The 16,320-nt window shown below is 36.4% G+C and overlaps 1 protein-coding gene across 2 annotated transcripts in view; it reads right to left on the reverse strand.

Moving 5' to 3' along the window:
• LOC144447950 (acyl-CoA synthetase short-chain family member 3, mitochondrial-like) overlaps positions 1–16,260 on the reverse strand; it is a 207,921-nt gene extending 191,661 nt beyond the window's left edge. For both annotated transcript variants that reach the window (XM_078138072.1, XM_078138073.1), the window contains exons 1-2: positions 15,949–16,260; positions 9,697–9,841 (exon numbers count right to left, since the gene is read on the reverse strand). In XM_078138072.1, the coding sequence (XP_077994198.1) occupies positions 9,697–9,841; positions 15,949–16,259 (456 nt within the window). In that variant the 5' untranslated portion in view covers position 16,260. The remainder of the gene's footprint in view (positions 1–9,696; positions 9,842–15,948) is intronic.
• Between the last annotated feature and the right edge of the window lie 60 nt (positions 16,261–16,320).

The raw sequence follows: 16,320 nt of genomic DNA on the forward strand, positions 1-16,320 counted from the left end.
ATAAGATATATGAAAGCACTTACAGTTCTCTCGTAAGTGACAACATTGTCAATGGAGTTTTATTTGGAATTAGTAAAATAGTAGGACTTGTGCTTCCAGTACATAATGTGAATAAATTAAGTGATGACTTGAAAAATAATTTTCTTGTTACTAATCAATTCAAACAACTTACTGGAAAGTTAGCATACAGTTATGGTCCTCTTTTGGCATTGACAAGTGGTGGTCTCACTATTTTAAATAATATTAACTTTACAACACATACTTGTCCCAAGCAAAGTGACTTGAATGACTTTAATAAAGTTGAAAAGAGTGACTTAAATGAAATAAGTCAACATGAACAAGAACTTGATCAACAACTTGTTCAAGAACTTGAAAACAACTTGGAACTTGACTTACATGTAGTTGAAAAGAGTTTCAAAAAATTAAAGTAAAAAATATTTTATACAACTCATAATTGTTACAAGCAAAGTGAGCAAAGTGACTTTAATGATTTTAATAAAGTTGAAAAGAGTGACTTAAGTGAAATAAGTCAACATGAACAAGTACTTGATCAAGATATTGAAAACAACTTGAAAATTGACTTAGTTGAAAAGAGTTTTAAAAAAATTAAAGTAATTTGAAAAGAAAACATTAAAAATATTTTGTATTACATATATATTAGTGTAAAAAATGAGTGATACAGAACAGCCTCAAACAGAAACTGTAACACAGCCACAAGCAGAGCAAGTAGAGACTGTGACTACAAACAGTAAAATTAAAAGTCCAGGTAGAGTTGCATGGGGTAAAAAATTAGCAATAATTTCAGCTGAAACAAAAAAACGAAAAAAATTAAAATCGATAAGAGTCGATAGCGTCAAAAGAGTCGATAGTTAAATCAATGGAACCAATAAAGGCAACTGAGTTTTACTCAGTCGGACAATAAAAGCTCGCTATTTAATAATACTAATACTAATACTATGATTTTATTAACTCTTGGTTCACTAGTAATTGGGGTAGCTGGTTTAGTAACAAGAATATATTATAAAAGACAGTGGTTTTTACAATCAAGTGATATTCAAGAGTCTAAAGAAATAACGACACCACAACCAGTTAAAAATAAACAATTAACGACACCACAACCAATTAAAAATAATGCTCTGTTTGAAATGGAATAATATAGATCACTATTATATATTTTATTTATTTTTTATATTATATATTTTATTTATTTATTTTTTATTTATAATATATATATTATATATACACTATACACTATACACAATGACAGACTATACTAAACTAACCGTGAATGGTCTTTATGATGAAGCAGTTTTATCTGCTTTAACAATAGCTAATAGTTTTATACTTGACAAGACTATGAAGATGGCTCCAGACAGTCCTAAAACAAGTACTTCATTCAAGAAGTTTGCTTCTCTCACAATAGCTATAAGTGTTGCAGTATTAGAGAAAGATATGTTAGAACAAAGAAATATGTTACCAGTTGATCCTTACAAAGGATAAATATAAATGATAAATAAAAAGAATAATTTAATAATTTTATAGTTTATATATCTTAATATAATATATACTATACATAATGGGTGCGGCAATTGCGATGTTGGTTGGTGGTGCAGTTTTAAATGCAACTGCCTTTGTTGGAGCTGGTTATTTAGGTAAGACACTTTCAGGTGACTCAAAACAAGAACATGAAAAAGAATTAAAGAGACATGATTTAGCTTTGGAAAATTTCAATAAAGATCGAGAAATATGGTTGGAACATAGACAAAAAGTATTGGATTTTATAGCGAAACATAAAAATGTAGATGTTCATGCGAGACAAAATCTGATTCTGACTGATCAAAACTTAAATTTATATCAAGAATATCATCCTCAGAGTACACAGAGTAGTCTCACAAGTCTTAAGAATGAACCTGAATTTAGTGACTATTATCAGCCTTCTAACAACATGAAGACATACCAATACATTTATTTAGCTGGTGGTGGAATATTATTAGTTTATTTAACAAAAAAATATAATAAATAATATATAACTATATAATGGAAGTTTGTAAAGCAGTGTGTAAATTATGTAAACGAAATGGTGTAACAGATGCAACCCATGATTGTACTAACATTTGCGGTGCACTGTTTGGAAAATCTCATTGTTCTAATTGTTGTGATTCAGTAGCAAGGAACAAAATGAACTGGTATAACATCATACATTGTAACATATGTAGAAAATTCAATATACCTCGTGATGATATTTGTAAAAACATTTGTGGTAACATCTATGGAAGGTTTCACTGTTTTAACTGCTGTAATTCGTTTAACAAACCTTTAGATGAAAACTTTGAGCATGATCAAAGGAAAAGTCAAAATATTTATGACCCTAAAAACCACATTAAAAAGGTTTTTAAGAAATATAATCTCAATTATTATCTTTTAACAACTGTTACTATAATATTTTCATCAATTAATGAAGTTTATATAGAGCCAACACGATATCAATCACACAACTTCAGTGTAATTATAAAAGCAATTCTATTATACTTAGGAAAATATCAGGAAGCTGCTCTAATACCAGAGTTGAAAACGAAAGCACATTCACAGAATCAAATTTTTAAACGATTTTGGGATAAATGGAATGCAGAATACACAGAGATAAAATTTAGTTGGTGGCGTTTACGTTGGCGTCAAATCTTTTTAAAAATGAAGTTAAAACATTGTTAAAACATTGTTAAAACATTAAAAACTGAAGTTGAATAGGCTTGACTCTGAAATCAAGAATCAATTAAATCAACCAAAAAAATAAGGTCTATTAATACACCAGTCCATTGTTTAATATTTTTTTTAAATTAATTTTATTATTTTAATTAATATTTGTCATCATCATATTCACTTCTTTTGCTTGTGATGGATTTAAGAGTAGTAAATCATTAATAACAGAATTGAAATCATTATCATCAAAATATTCTTCTTTCTTTTCTTTCTTTTTAGGAATTTCTACTTTTTTTTCTTGTGGTAAATTTAAGAGATCATTAATAACAAAATTGAAATCATTCTCATCAAAATATGAAGGTGGAATTGGATTAATTTCTTTTGAATCAGGGGAAGAGTTAACTATGGCGCAAAAAGTACAGGAAGCGGGGCAAGCAGGATTAGAGTATTTTTGCTTAGACATTCTCGTTGTATATAATACTGAAAATAATTTGTTGTGTGTATATACCCTCTCTTGCCATTTGTTTAATTGTGCGTTACGACGTACATACAGTGAGTCATGGGCCGTAAACAGTCTATTGTCAGTGTATTGTCAGTGTATTGACCTTCGAACCAGACATGCCTTAGCTGTCAAACCTAACGAGGCGTTCAATTAGATAAATACCATATATGACTCATAGGTGCACGACGGAGCATGGCAGAGCAATACTGTATTCACTATCGTGTACAGTCGACTGCACTGCTGTTGGTAACACGGTTCAAAAAGCCTTCCACGGTGAAACGACATGGTTATTTTTGTGTTAACACAAATTTTATATAGATTAAGCCATTTATTTTACGTAAAAAAGGCGAAATATGGGGTATGTCGTTAAGTGGTCCTAAACTGTCATTTTCTATACTACTGATGTTTCATCCCTGTGACAACAGATCATCCCTTCAAGGCCATTCGTAGGGGAGATCTATTAGGAGATATGGTAACACTGGGAACCCGAGCGGATGAGCCACTGTGGAGTGAAGAGAGCTAGTACACACTTTCCTCTTAGACTTGCCTGAGGACTAGTGGGAAGGCGAAGGTTTCTGTAACCCCCTCCCAGCTGAAAAACAGGAATTCCACTGCCATTGCTCTGAAGTCTGGCACTGAAGACACAGTTTGTGAAAGAAAAGTTGTGAACAGGCCAACCACTGGTTTGTTCCACTTGATGAAGATCAATTGGCTACATGCTGTGGAATCCCCAACTCCATGGAGCGAACCTGGATGCAGCACAAAAGTGCGTTTGCAATCCTGAGATGACATGTCCTGAGTGTTATCAATCCTGAGATGACATGTCCTGAGTGTTATCAATCCAGAGATGACATGTCCTGAGTGTTATCAATCCTGAGATGACGTGTCCTGAGTGTTATCAATCCTGAGATGACGTGTCCTGAGTGTTATCAATCCTGAGATGACGTGTCCTGAGTGTTATCAATCCAGAGATGACATTGACATGTCCTGAGTGTTATCAATCCAGAGATGACATTGACATGTCCTGAGTGTTATCAATCCTGAGATGACATGTCCTGAGTGTTATCAATCCTGAGATGACGTGTCCTGAGTGTTATCAATCCTGAGATGACATGTCCTGAGTGTTATCAATCCTGAGATGACATGTCCTGAGTGTTATCAATCCTGAGATGACATGTCCTGAGTGTTATCAATCCTGAGATGACTTGTCCTGAGTGTTATCAATCCTGAGATGACATGTCCTGAGTGTTATCAATCCTGAGATGACATGTCCTGAGTGTTATCAATCCTGAGATGACATGTCCTGAGTGTTATCAATCCTGAGATGACATGTCCTGAGTGTTATCAATCCTGAGATGACTTGTCCTGAGTGTTATCAATCCTGAGATGACATTGACATGTCCTGAGTGTTATCAATCCAGAGATGACATGTCCCGAGTGTTATCAATCCTGAGATGACATGTCCTGAGTGTTATCAATCCTGAGATGACATGTCCTGAGTGTTATCAATCCTGAGATGACGTGTCCTGAGTGTTATCAATCCTGAGATGACATGTCCTGAGTGTTATCTTCTGTCCTTGCACCCTAAAACATTAGGTCCAAGGTGAGATAACACAGGGCCGATGACCTGGACCCCCTTTTATGTTGTTGATGTAAACCACCACTATTTTGTTGTCAGTAGTGACAGTGGCATGACACCAGGTGTTCAAACTGATGAAGAGCTTAGAACACTATTGTACTTCTAATCAGTTGACATAACAGGGGCTGGTCGGCTGATCCCAAGTACCAGAAGTCCAAAGGTGGATCAGATAGATTCCTCATCTCTCCTTGGACGCATCGGTAAAAAGGAGAAAGTCTGGTTTCCAACTTGACAAGAGTTTTCTCTTCCAACCGGGCCTCCTTGTCCAACCACCTTTAACGAAGGTGAGGAAAAGGAGGTGATAGGATGGGAACCAGGGATTCCACTGGTTGGGCACTGGTACGTTAGTGGACCAACAAGTAAAGCCAAGTAGGGCGCATTCTGTGTTCCCAACTAGCCAGTCGTAACATTGATCAGTGTCTGGTACATAGACTGACCGACCACACTTGCCACCGGCGGAAATGTATTGAATACTGCTGCAGTGATCTGACCATGAAAGGAGGATTGCCATTACATTTACAGTCTAAAGACTGGGTAGCAAATTATGTAATAATGTCTTGCTGCAGAGCCTCGTTCTGGCACACGCTTAAATAACGATGAAGGCCTTGTCGACATTGTGTGAGGACTATACGGAAGTTTCTGTGGCTTACAACCCAGTAAATCATGTTTTCACTAAATTTCCAAGGTAAATTTTTCCTATTATGTATTAATCAGCCCACACAATGCGTATTTATATTGACTAAATGTTATAACAGGAAATTTGCAAGTTGTCAAATTACGGTTGATGCTATTGCTAATGATTGTGGTTGTGTTGTGTCTGTGTCGAACTTTGTCCTGCTGGCAAGGTGTGTTGCAATGCTTGACAAAGCTTCGGGGCCTGATAATGTTACTCCGCGTGTTCTGAAGTCTTGCGCTGATCAACTTGCTAGTATTCTTTCTGTCATATTCAATTTGTGTTTTAAGCATGACATAGTTCCAATGTCATGGAAAACTTCTCATATTGTTCCCGTCCCAAAGAAAGCTGTGATATCATCAATGAACGATCTTAGACCAGTTGCATTGACGTCAGCCGTTATGAAAGTTTGTGAACGAGTGGTTTTAAATAAGTTAACAGTTTTAGTCTCTGATTTTATAGACCCATTACAGTTTGCTTATCGTAAGAACAGGGGTATAGAGGATGCGATGTTACATGTTTTAAATAATGTATATTCTCATTAAGAAAAACCTGGAAGTTCAATCAGATTAATGTTCTTCGACTTTTCAAGTGCTTTTAACACTATACAGCCACATCTTATTGTTCAGAAACTTTTAGCAATGAACTTGTCACCTTCAACTGTACATTGGATTTTTAATTATCTTACTAATAGGCCACAGATGGTGTCTTTAAATGGTAAAAAATCTGACGTAGCGTATACTAATACAGGTGCGCCCCAGGGCACTGTTTTAGCACCCTTCCTTTTCACACTGTATACTGCCAGCTGCCGGAATTCTGACATCTCGTGTCCATTGGTCAAATTTGCAGATGATACAGCAATGGTTGGGAAGATCAGCAATGATGATGATTCGATTTATTTAGATGAGATTGAGAGATTTACTGACTGGTGTAATGATAATTTATCTGTATCTTAATGTTTTAAAGACCAAAGAGCTCTGTATTGATTTTAGAAAAGTTCAGCGTGACCCAGCACCTGTCAATATCAAAGACTCAATAGTAGACCGAGTGAACGAATATAAATACCTGGGTATCAAGCTTGATAGTAAACTAAAATGGGTTGAGAATACCAACTTCATTATTAAGAAAGCTAACACTCGTCTGTACTGTCTAAGGAAACTAAGATCATTTGGTGTTAGTCACGATCTTTTAGGGGTGTTTTTTTAATGCAGTTGTTTGCAGTGCTCTCACCTTTGGTATTGTTTGTTGGGGAGGTAATCTGTCCCAACATGAGATGGGAAGACTAAACAAGATTATCAAAAAGGGTAGCCAAATTATCGGTAAACAAAGTGAAAATATAGATTATATCTATAACAAACGCATAATGTCAAAGGCTCACAGTGTTCTGAAAGACCCTTCCAATCCACTTTATGCAGAATTCTACGACCGTCGTATTTCAAGGAGTGGTAGATACCGTGCTCCAGCAGCTAAAACCAATCGTTTTAAATCGTCTTTCGTCCCATCCGCTATCTCAGTTCTTAATAGCAATCATTGTCGCTCTTTTTAGTACTGTGCTGTTGTTTTTAGTATGTTGTGTAATATATGTAATGCTATCTTTTGTATTGCTTTTATTTTTGTTTTACCTGCAAGAACTGTCGTTTTAATTTCCCCTCGTGGGATGAATAAAGTAATTCTGATTCTGAAACAACACAAAATTTTCAGGACTAAAATTTTAGTTTATATTCATTACCTGTGCCAAATTTGGTATCTCTAGCTTATGTGGTCTATATTTCGTACAGATTTCAATATCTTTTTGTGTGGTATGTAATGTTTTTTTTGTGTGTGTGGTAACAGGGCCCAGGTGGAAATCAGCTTCTGTTGTTTCCTGGCTACCCTGTTCTTAAATAAATTTTACTACTACTACTACTACTACCTTGCAAGTTCTCAAGTTAATGATTGTTGGTACATACATACGTCTGTGTTGAATTTGCTGTGGCTGGCAAAGTGGGTTCATAATGCTAACACAAATTTTTGAAGACTAAAATTTTAGTTTATATCCATTATCTGAGCCAAATTTGGAGTCTTTACCTTCGTCTTGTTGCTAGGCACATTTGCATACATTTTCTGAATGTTTATTCATTTGTCTTTCTATTCCTGTTGTTATCTTTGCAATATACTTGTTTATTTTGCTGTTGCTAGGAGCATGGTCTTGTTGCTAGGCAAATTTACATAGTTACATTTTTTGAATGTTTATTAATTTGTCTAGCTATTCCTGTTGTTATCTTTGCAATATATGTGATTATTTGGCTGTTGCTATGGGCGTGGTCTTGTTGCTAGGCAAATTTACATACATTTTTTGAATGTTTATTCAATTGTCTTAATCCCTACTGTTATCTTTGAGAAATACATGACTGTATGGCTGTTGCTATGGGCGTGGTCATGGTTGCTAGGGATATTTGCACACATTTTTTGAATGTTTACTCACTTGCCTACCAGATGATGTTGTTATTTGACCAAAATATACTACCAACTGTTTGTTGCTAAGGGCGTGGTCGTGGTTGCTAGGGCCAATTGTGTCAAAATATTTTGAAGAAAATCTGCAAAATAACACTTTTAGAAACATCTCACCAAGTTTCAGTGTCACTGACCAAGTACTTTGTGAGATATAAGTTTTTGACCAAAAATGAACATTTTTACACCTAATTTGCATATCACTGATGACATCGCTGTATCCTTAATATTTCTTCATCTATACATCCCTAGATGCGTCCTCATTAAATTTCAGCCCAACCTGCTCAGTAGTTTTGGAATTATTGATTTTTGACTAAAAATACACATTTTTAGCCCTAATTTGCATATTACAGATGGAATCATCATGTCATGAACAAATCTTACTTTACACCCCCTTAACAATGTTCCCACCAAATTTCGCACCAATCTGCCCAGTAGTTTCTGAGGTTAAGTTTTTTGACCAAAAATCACAAACCGGTGGTAGGATCATTTTGATTTGAACAATTTCCCAACTAGACCCCACAAGTAATGTCCCCACCAAATATCATGGCAATCGGTTCAGCGGTTTTTGACTTTAAGTTGTTTACACACACACACACACACACACACACAGAAGCCGGGCGATCCCTATAGCACTACTGAACCTCAGTTCAGGTGTGCTAAAAACTAAAGTGTCAAAAGAAATAACATGGAACATGAGAAGAAAAAGGAATGGCTTAGCTGGGATTCTGAGATATTCAGTGAAGTGTTCACCACTGAGAAGAGGATAACTCATGTAAACTCAGCAAAAGAGAATAAAAAACTCACAGAGTCCAAGGCAGCTTAGCTACATACGAATTTCGAATGAAAGCCAATGTGTACCGGGGATTGGCTAGTCAGGGTCATGTGACCACTAGGGTGATGACTCACAGGGTGCAGTGAGCACAAATTAATCTACTTGGCATTACTCAAGGGGCAGCAGAGGGACACCCAAAAGTAAGCAAAAACGTGGGTAAATTGCCAAAAATCACAAATTAGAAACACTATTCTTCAGACGCTGACTATCATCTGATTCTAATAACAAAATAAACGTACACTTCTACAGTTACCTCACAGCTGTTCATAATCATATGCGTACAAAGCAGACTATCTGTCGTCAGCTACACTATTTGTACATCATTGATCAAATCCAAAGCTTCCTTACCAATATTATTATGTAACTTTGCCACAATCGCAAAATAGAATACTGTACTGGTTAAGATTTCAGGAGGGATTTCCTGGAGCCACTGTTAAATATAGTTGGCTTCCATCATGATAGCATACACGTACAAGTGCCAACACAAGTTTTGCAACACACATAGCAACGGTCTGGGAAAGAAAGTAGTCCAAAATTCCTGCAAGTGACCTTATTTGGGAAAACAGTCCGGTCTGTGAATACAGAAAATTACTGCCCGGGCAGAGCCCGTGATTTCTCATAGCAATACATAGGAATGTGATTATAGGTATATGGTACATGTAATAGACATTTTAGTATTTGAAAGCATAAAGTTACACATTCATATTGAACATACTCTGTTTTAGTATTTTGTCTGAATGAAATGAACTAGCCTGCAACCAAGTACACATTCATGCATACATTATAGAATACACGTACATTGCTCTGGTGCACATGTAATATTGTGTTGAATAGAGTACATCATTACTTGTGTTTCTTACCTGATCTAAAAGTTCTGCATACGTCAATTGTTGTGTAGACTTGGTAACAGGACTGTCATGTATTAATGCTAGTCTTTCACCATGTCCATTCTCTACATGACGATCCACTGCATTGTAACATGTATTCAATTCACCACCAACAAACCTGGCACAAAGATCAAATGAAATGGTCGTTTTGTTATGTATTATGTATTAAGTAGTGATAATATTCAAAAGTTATCGATATAATCATAATATAACAAAGTTATCGATGTAGTCTAAATATTACAAAGTTACCAACTTAGTTTTAATATTACAAAGTTATCAACTGTAGAATACACGTGGACAGCCAGATAGGTTGACTTCCTGTGAACAAGCAGTATATTGCTCTCCATTCCCCTGAGTTGTTTTTTTCCATAAGTCCAGCAAGTTTGACTGTTATTGCCTTGTGGAACAGTTATATGAATACTTGAAGTACATGCTGAGGATTTTTCACTACTTAGAACACATTTCATCTCAAGATTTTTGAAGATTTAGTTGTCCCAATTCACTTACACTCTCTGAGAATGGCAGACTCACTACAAAACAGAGGCACATATGGTGTTGATAACCAAAGTCAGGAAGCCAGTGACCCAGCGATCCAAAACATTGTCCGCAGTGAAGATGAAAATGATGTAAACAGAAGTAACAGTGAAGAACCAGAAGTTATAATAACAGACCAGTCATCATGTAATGGAGCAATTATACAAGATTTACCTTTACATCTCAGTAATGCAGTATGGGCACCTCATCCAGATGTTGGAGACCTTAACAAACCAAGGTAAATCAAAGAAATATACCTTCTCATTATATGCAGTTGCTAGAGGTAGGAAGACAGGCATATTCAAAAGTTGGCTTGAAGCTGGCCCATTAGTGGATGGATTCAGTCACTGTTTACACAAGGGGTTCCATTCACTTGATGAAGCAAAATTCTACCTAAAAGAACATGGTACCATGGTGTACCACCAATCATCCATCAAGCCTCCTTATTTGATGCAAGTACAAGTATACAAGACCAGACTTCTAAATGTCCAAAACGATCACTTTAAGCTCCTAAATGCTATGAAAACTTTATTTGTAATGGTTTGCCAAGTCAAGATATAAAAATCAATTCAGTAGAACTTGACTCCAACTATATTCAGAAAAAAGACCCAGAACCCAGACACATCATTAACAACCAGACAACCATCAACATGTCTGAAACCAAAGAACACAGTGTACAGGAAATGTCAATGTCTGTCGACAAACCAGGAGGAACTGTTAGTAATGGGTCATTGAATAGCTTATCACAAAGTGGGAGAGATGTCACGATATCAACACCCATTAATAAATCAACCAAGAAACTGTTCCTGAGAAAAGCACAAAGTGTTACTAAACAGATTGATATGCAATTCATGTCTGTAGCTGATGGGATACAGGTAAATGTCAACTCATTATCAAGTAAAGTGAATGATCTGAAAGATTACTATCTGAATATTAAATCAGAAATGCTGTCATGCAACAAAGAAATAAAAACAGCCTTAACAAACAACAACACCAACATTGAATCACTCCTCCATCTTGTCACAAACTTACACTCTAGATTGGATGTCATGGAATGTAAAATGTCTGCACTTGTCTCCACCCTTACTGAAGGCCAGAAATCTTCTAGTACATCAATTACTGGTACATCAACTAACCCAGAGAACCCTTCTCTATAACCTAATGATACAGATTGTCAGCCAATCCTTTCTGACCAGTCTACAAAGAAACAGTACACACATCAAGATGCAATGCACTTGGCAGCAACTATTCCAACATACAATGCATACAGTGTACTACAAGATCCTACCCTACAGAACATGGATGATTCACCTAACATAACACCATCGGAAACTGGTAAAAATAAAAAACCAACAAATACTGACAAATCCAGGTACAATTCAAATCCAGTAATCCCAAAGATAATTACAAATCATATTGAAGACAGAAGCCCTTTTATTGATTACGATACATGTTTTAAACTAGAAAATGGCAAAATTGATGGATCACTATACTATGACAATGTCCATCTCAATAATAGTGGTACAGTAAGACTTCTAGACAACTTCTCCAAATTTTCTCCATCTATCTTTAAGAGGAATGCGTACACATTCAGTATACTCCCATGGCAAAACCAATCAGATCCAGCCTCCATACTCAGAGACAACGAGTTGATCCATACCACCAATATGACAGATATAGCTATAGAGTACAAGAATGCAGAATTAGTTCTCCAAATCAAAGATCCAAAGGATGTTTCAATTGTGGAGAACCAAGCCATGTTCAGCGAGTTTGTCGTCATGGAGTGAAACTCACTCGTTACAGTTGCGGTGTACTAGGTCACAAGGCAAAATTATGTCCCCAGAATTACAATCAGGACTACACTCAGGATTACTAAATTCTTGGCCATGAAGAGAGTGCCAACAAAAAACCCAAAATAATCAATATATGTGTTCCATGTATACACCTAAATAATTCGCATCATACAAATATAGACTCTGTTGATCACACTATGGACTCTAAAGTTAATGTACCATGTCATGTATCAAAATTTAATAATGGAAATAGTCGACATAAATCCATCCAAGGTCGCCAACACAAAAGATATATGCATAAAATTAGCATAAAAACAAAATACACAAAATACATGGACCTACAATGAATTGTTTAAAACTTGGATATATAAACTTTAGAGGTCTAAATTCAAAACAACATGAACTAAGTCAATTGTTAAATGAGCTTATCTTAAATATCTTTGGTGGAACTGTAACTTTTTTGAAAAAAAATCAGAAACCTAAGTTGAAAAATTATACATGGTTGGGAAAAAATCGTAAGTTAAATGTCAAAAAGGTGGTGGGGGAATTGGCTTCCTTGTGAAAAATAATATTCAGATTATTGACTCCAATTTATTTAAATCCCAAGATGATGATCTTGAAAGATTATGGATAAAATTGCAAGTTGAAGAGAGACAAACATTATGTTTAGGATTACTATACGTTCCTCCAGAAAATACAAATCAAGATACAGTGGATGAATTATACCATGAGTTACACAGCAATATTATCAACCTAACGGAATCTAATGATCAGTTTCTATTACTAGGGGATATTAATGGTAAAATACAGGATAGGTCTGGAGATACAATTCTAAACAAAAATGGAGTAAAATTAATTTCACTGATAGATGAGTTTGATTTAAGTAGTATTAGCATTGAAAAATGGACTTGGTCTAGACATACATGTACTCAACAATCTGTCAATGTTGACAAGTGATAATTTCAGGTATAAAATAGATGAGCTTTTTGTAGATGCAGATAGAATCTTTGACATAGGAAGTGACCACAATTTAATGTACACTACAATAAAAATTCCAGAAACTAAGGTGAATACTGAATATGATTCATGTCATACTCAGAAATGGAATATCAGTGATGAAACAGACTAGAAGTATTTCCATAAGAATTTAGAATCAAAACTTAGCTCACTTAACACGATGGTTAATTTATAATAGAAAGAATGAATATGCTTGTGATGAACTTTGGAATTTATTGGCTAACCTCTGTTACTGAAATGCCATGACGTCATAGGAAAAAAAAACAATAAAAAGCTCATGTAAACCATGGTTTGATAAAGAAATCAAAGCAGCAATCAATGTCAGAAAGAAATCAATTCGTAAACACAGACAGTGGGTTCATGATAATAACATTAACAATAATATGAATAGTGAATATGGCCAAACTTTATGGCAGAAGTATTTGGATGATAAGAAGTGTACACAAAATATTATTAAACAGAAACAAATTGAATGTAAAGTTCAACAGTGCATCAATGTTTCGAAATCAGGTGGAAAATCCAGTAAGAAATACTGGTCGTTATTTAGAGGTACAAAAGAAAGATCATACACAACAGTAGTTCCCCTCAATCAAGAATCAAACTTAGTACTAGACCAGATTTAAACTGAATGCCTTCCGTAAGGGTATAGTCTTGCAATTTCATGATTTATGCAAGAAATTTAGCTCTATGTAATAATGTATGTGATTCGTCAAGTCCCAATGAAAGTTAGTATGTTGTTGAAATGCCCGCCACGCCTCCTATTCTCAGCACAGGAAAGCTTGCCATCCTCGAATTCACTCGGCTTTCGTGATCCCCTACATACCCGGGATATGGCATGTGCGTGTTGAACTTCCTTCTGTCCCACCACGAGTTTACACATTCCTTTAATCACTACGGGAAAATTGTCAAGATTTTGTTGAGTGGCGCACCCTCACTGTACACTAATTTTATAGAGGTCAATGTATAGGTCACCATTATTGATACATTGTCGCGAAATTTTCTTTGTAGGCTAGGCGAGGCTTGGTGTATTTTCCATATTTTGACCACACACATTTGGGTATAAATGATAGATTATTACACTTGATAAATATGTGAGAGTGTATTTATATCCTGAGATACAGAGCTAGATAAATGATTATGTACAAGCCTTGCAACAAACAGCGGTAGTTTGTTATCGAGAGAAATCGGAAAAGAACATGGTAAAAAGAAGACGGTTCGAGGTCAATATAATACTTCCTAGACTTCTAATCGAAAATTTAAAAAGACAAGTTTTCATCTGCGCATTAGTGTGTGAAATTTGAAAAAGATAAGTCCATATTTGACGAAATTGAAACGATGATAAATATTTCACCTGTTTGTGAACTCCGCGCTCATTGTAAACCTATTTTAAGGCCAAGAAAAAAAATTGTTTTCTGGTGAGTTGAATCACTTAAATACCCAGCCTCTGTCTTCTTTTTTCTCGTGTTTGTCCAGCCAATGCAGAGTGCAGATCCAAGGGAAACACAAAATAAGGTTGGTACCAAACCCCTGAAAACAGAGTCTTTCTCAGTGTAGAGCATGAGTATAAAGTTGGCGTCAGATTCAGATTCAGGTAGCATCATATTGAGCGTCAGATAGCCTCAGATCAGAATACACCCGGCAGCAGTGAAGCAGAATCCTTCCCTGTTAGTCTCAATGGTATTATTTCAGGTTTGAGTCTGTCGTGTGTCTTCGGATCTGAGGCCATCTGACACTCAATATAACATTCATAAGATAACGCTACTCATGTTGTGTCTCCTCCTTGGACATGGGACATGCCTACTCTTCAAGATGATGTGATGGAAATTCAACAATAAAGGATGGGTCGGGTACGGGGAGGGGGGACCTGTTCAAGCATGTCTGAGTTATGGCTCTGGACATGAAAACTGCGCCAACAAAATCGCTGCCAGGCAGCCATACCGGATTGTATCACGACGAAAATGGATATGCACGTGTATGTCATAGAACACTGCCCTAATACCAACTTTGAATGAGATCTGTTCAAGCATGTCTGAGTCATGGCTTTGGACATGGAAAATTTGCAAACAAAATGGCTGCCAGGCAGCCACATTGGATCGTATCACAACGAAAATGAATATGCACATGTATGTCACAGAACACTGTCCTAATACCAACTTTGAATGAGATCTGTTCAAGCATGTCTGAGTTATGGCTTTAGACATGGAAAATTCGCAAACAAAATGGCTGCTAGGCGGCCATATCGGATCGTATTACGACAACAATGAATATGGACATGTATGTCATAGAACACTGTCCTAATACCAACTTTGAATGAGATCTGTTCACGCATGTCTGAGTTATGGCTTTGGACATGGAAAATTCACAAACAAAATGGCTGCCAGGCAGCCATATTGGATTGTATCATGATGAAAATGGATATGCACATGTATGTCATAGAACACTGTCATAATACCAACTTTGAATGAGATCTGTTTAAGCATGTCTGAGTTATGGCTTTGGACATGGAAAATTCGCAAACAAAATGGCTGCTAGGCGGCCATATTGGATCGTATCACGACAACAATGAATATGCACATGTATGTACCAAGTTTGAAAAAAATCGGTCCAGACATCTCCAAGAAATGGCTCTGGATGGACGGACAGACGGACGGAACCCAATCCATAAGTCCTCATCTTGGACTTTGTCCGGCGGGGACTAAAAATAATTCACAGGGAAAGAGGTGGGGGGGGGGGAAATAATGACTCTCCACCAATATTCCAGCCCCCAGGCCCCCCCCCCCATATCAAATGGTCCACCCCTAACTTTCACCCTCTTGAGAAAACGCTCATCGCTGTGATTTATGTGCTTCAGTTGTTACATTTTACAACATAGGTGACTTACCATCGAGTAAATGGTGGATTGGAATGATCTAAAACCCTGTCAAACTGTCTAAACCAAGTAATCTTTTCAGCGGCTTCACCCCAGAAGTCTTCGGTGTGACTGATGGCTTCTGCAAACACGCTGTCATATGTGCTCAGCGTTCTCACATTCTGCGTGAAAATTCGACTGCTATTCCTCCAAACGTTCCTACCTACACATTTGCTGATTGTTGCACAGTTACTTGCATTCCTATGGGATAAAAATCTCATTAAATTAGACGATATATGTTGGGTGTTTACACGGGTGGAAAAAGCTAGCATCGGACTTGCCATATTGAGATCGCGGTCGGCCGCAGGGTAGCTAGCTCAACTTGATAACCTCTAACCTCTTTCG

The sequence above is a fragment of the Glandiceps talaboti genome, chromosome 17, assembly GCF_964340395.1.
Source record: "Glandiceps talaboti chromosome 17, keGlaTala1.1, whole genome shotgun sequence".
Classification (NCBI taxonomy): Eukaryota; Metazoa; Hemichordata; class Enteropneusta; family Spengelidae; genus Glandiceps; species Glandiceps talaboti.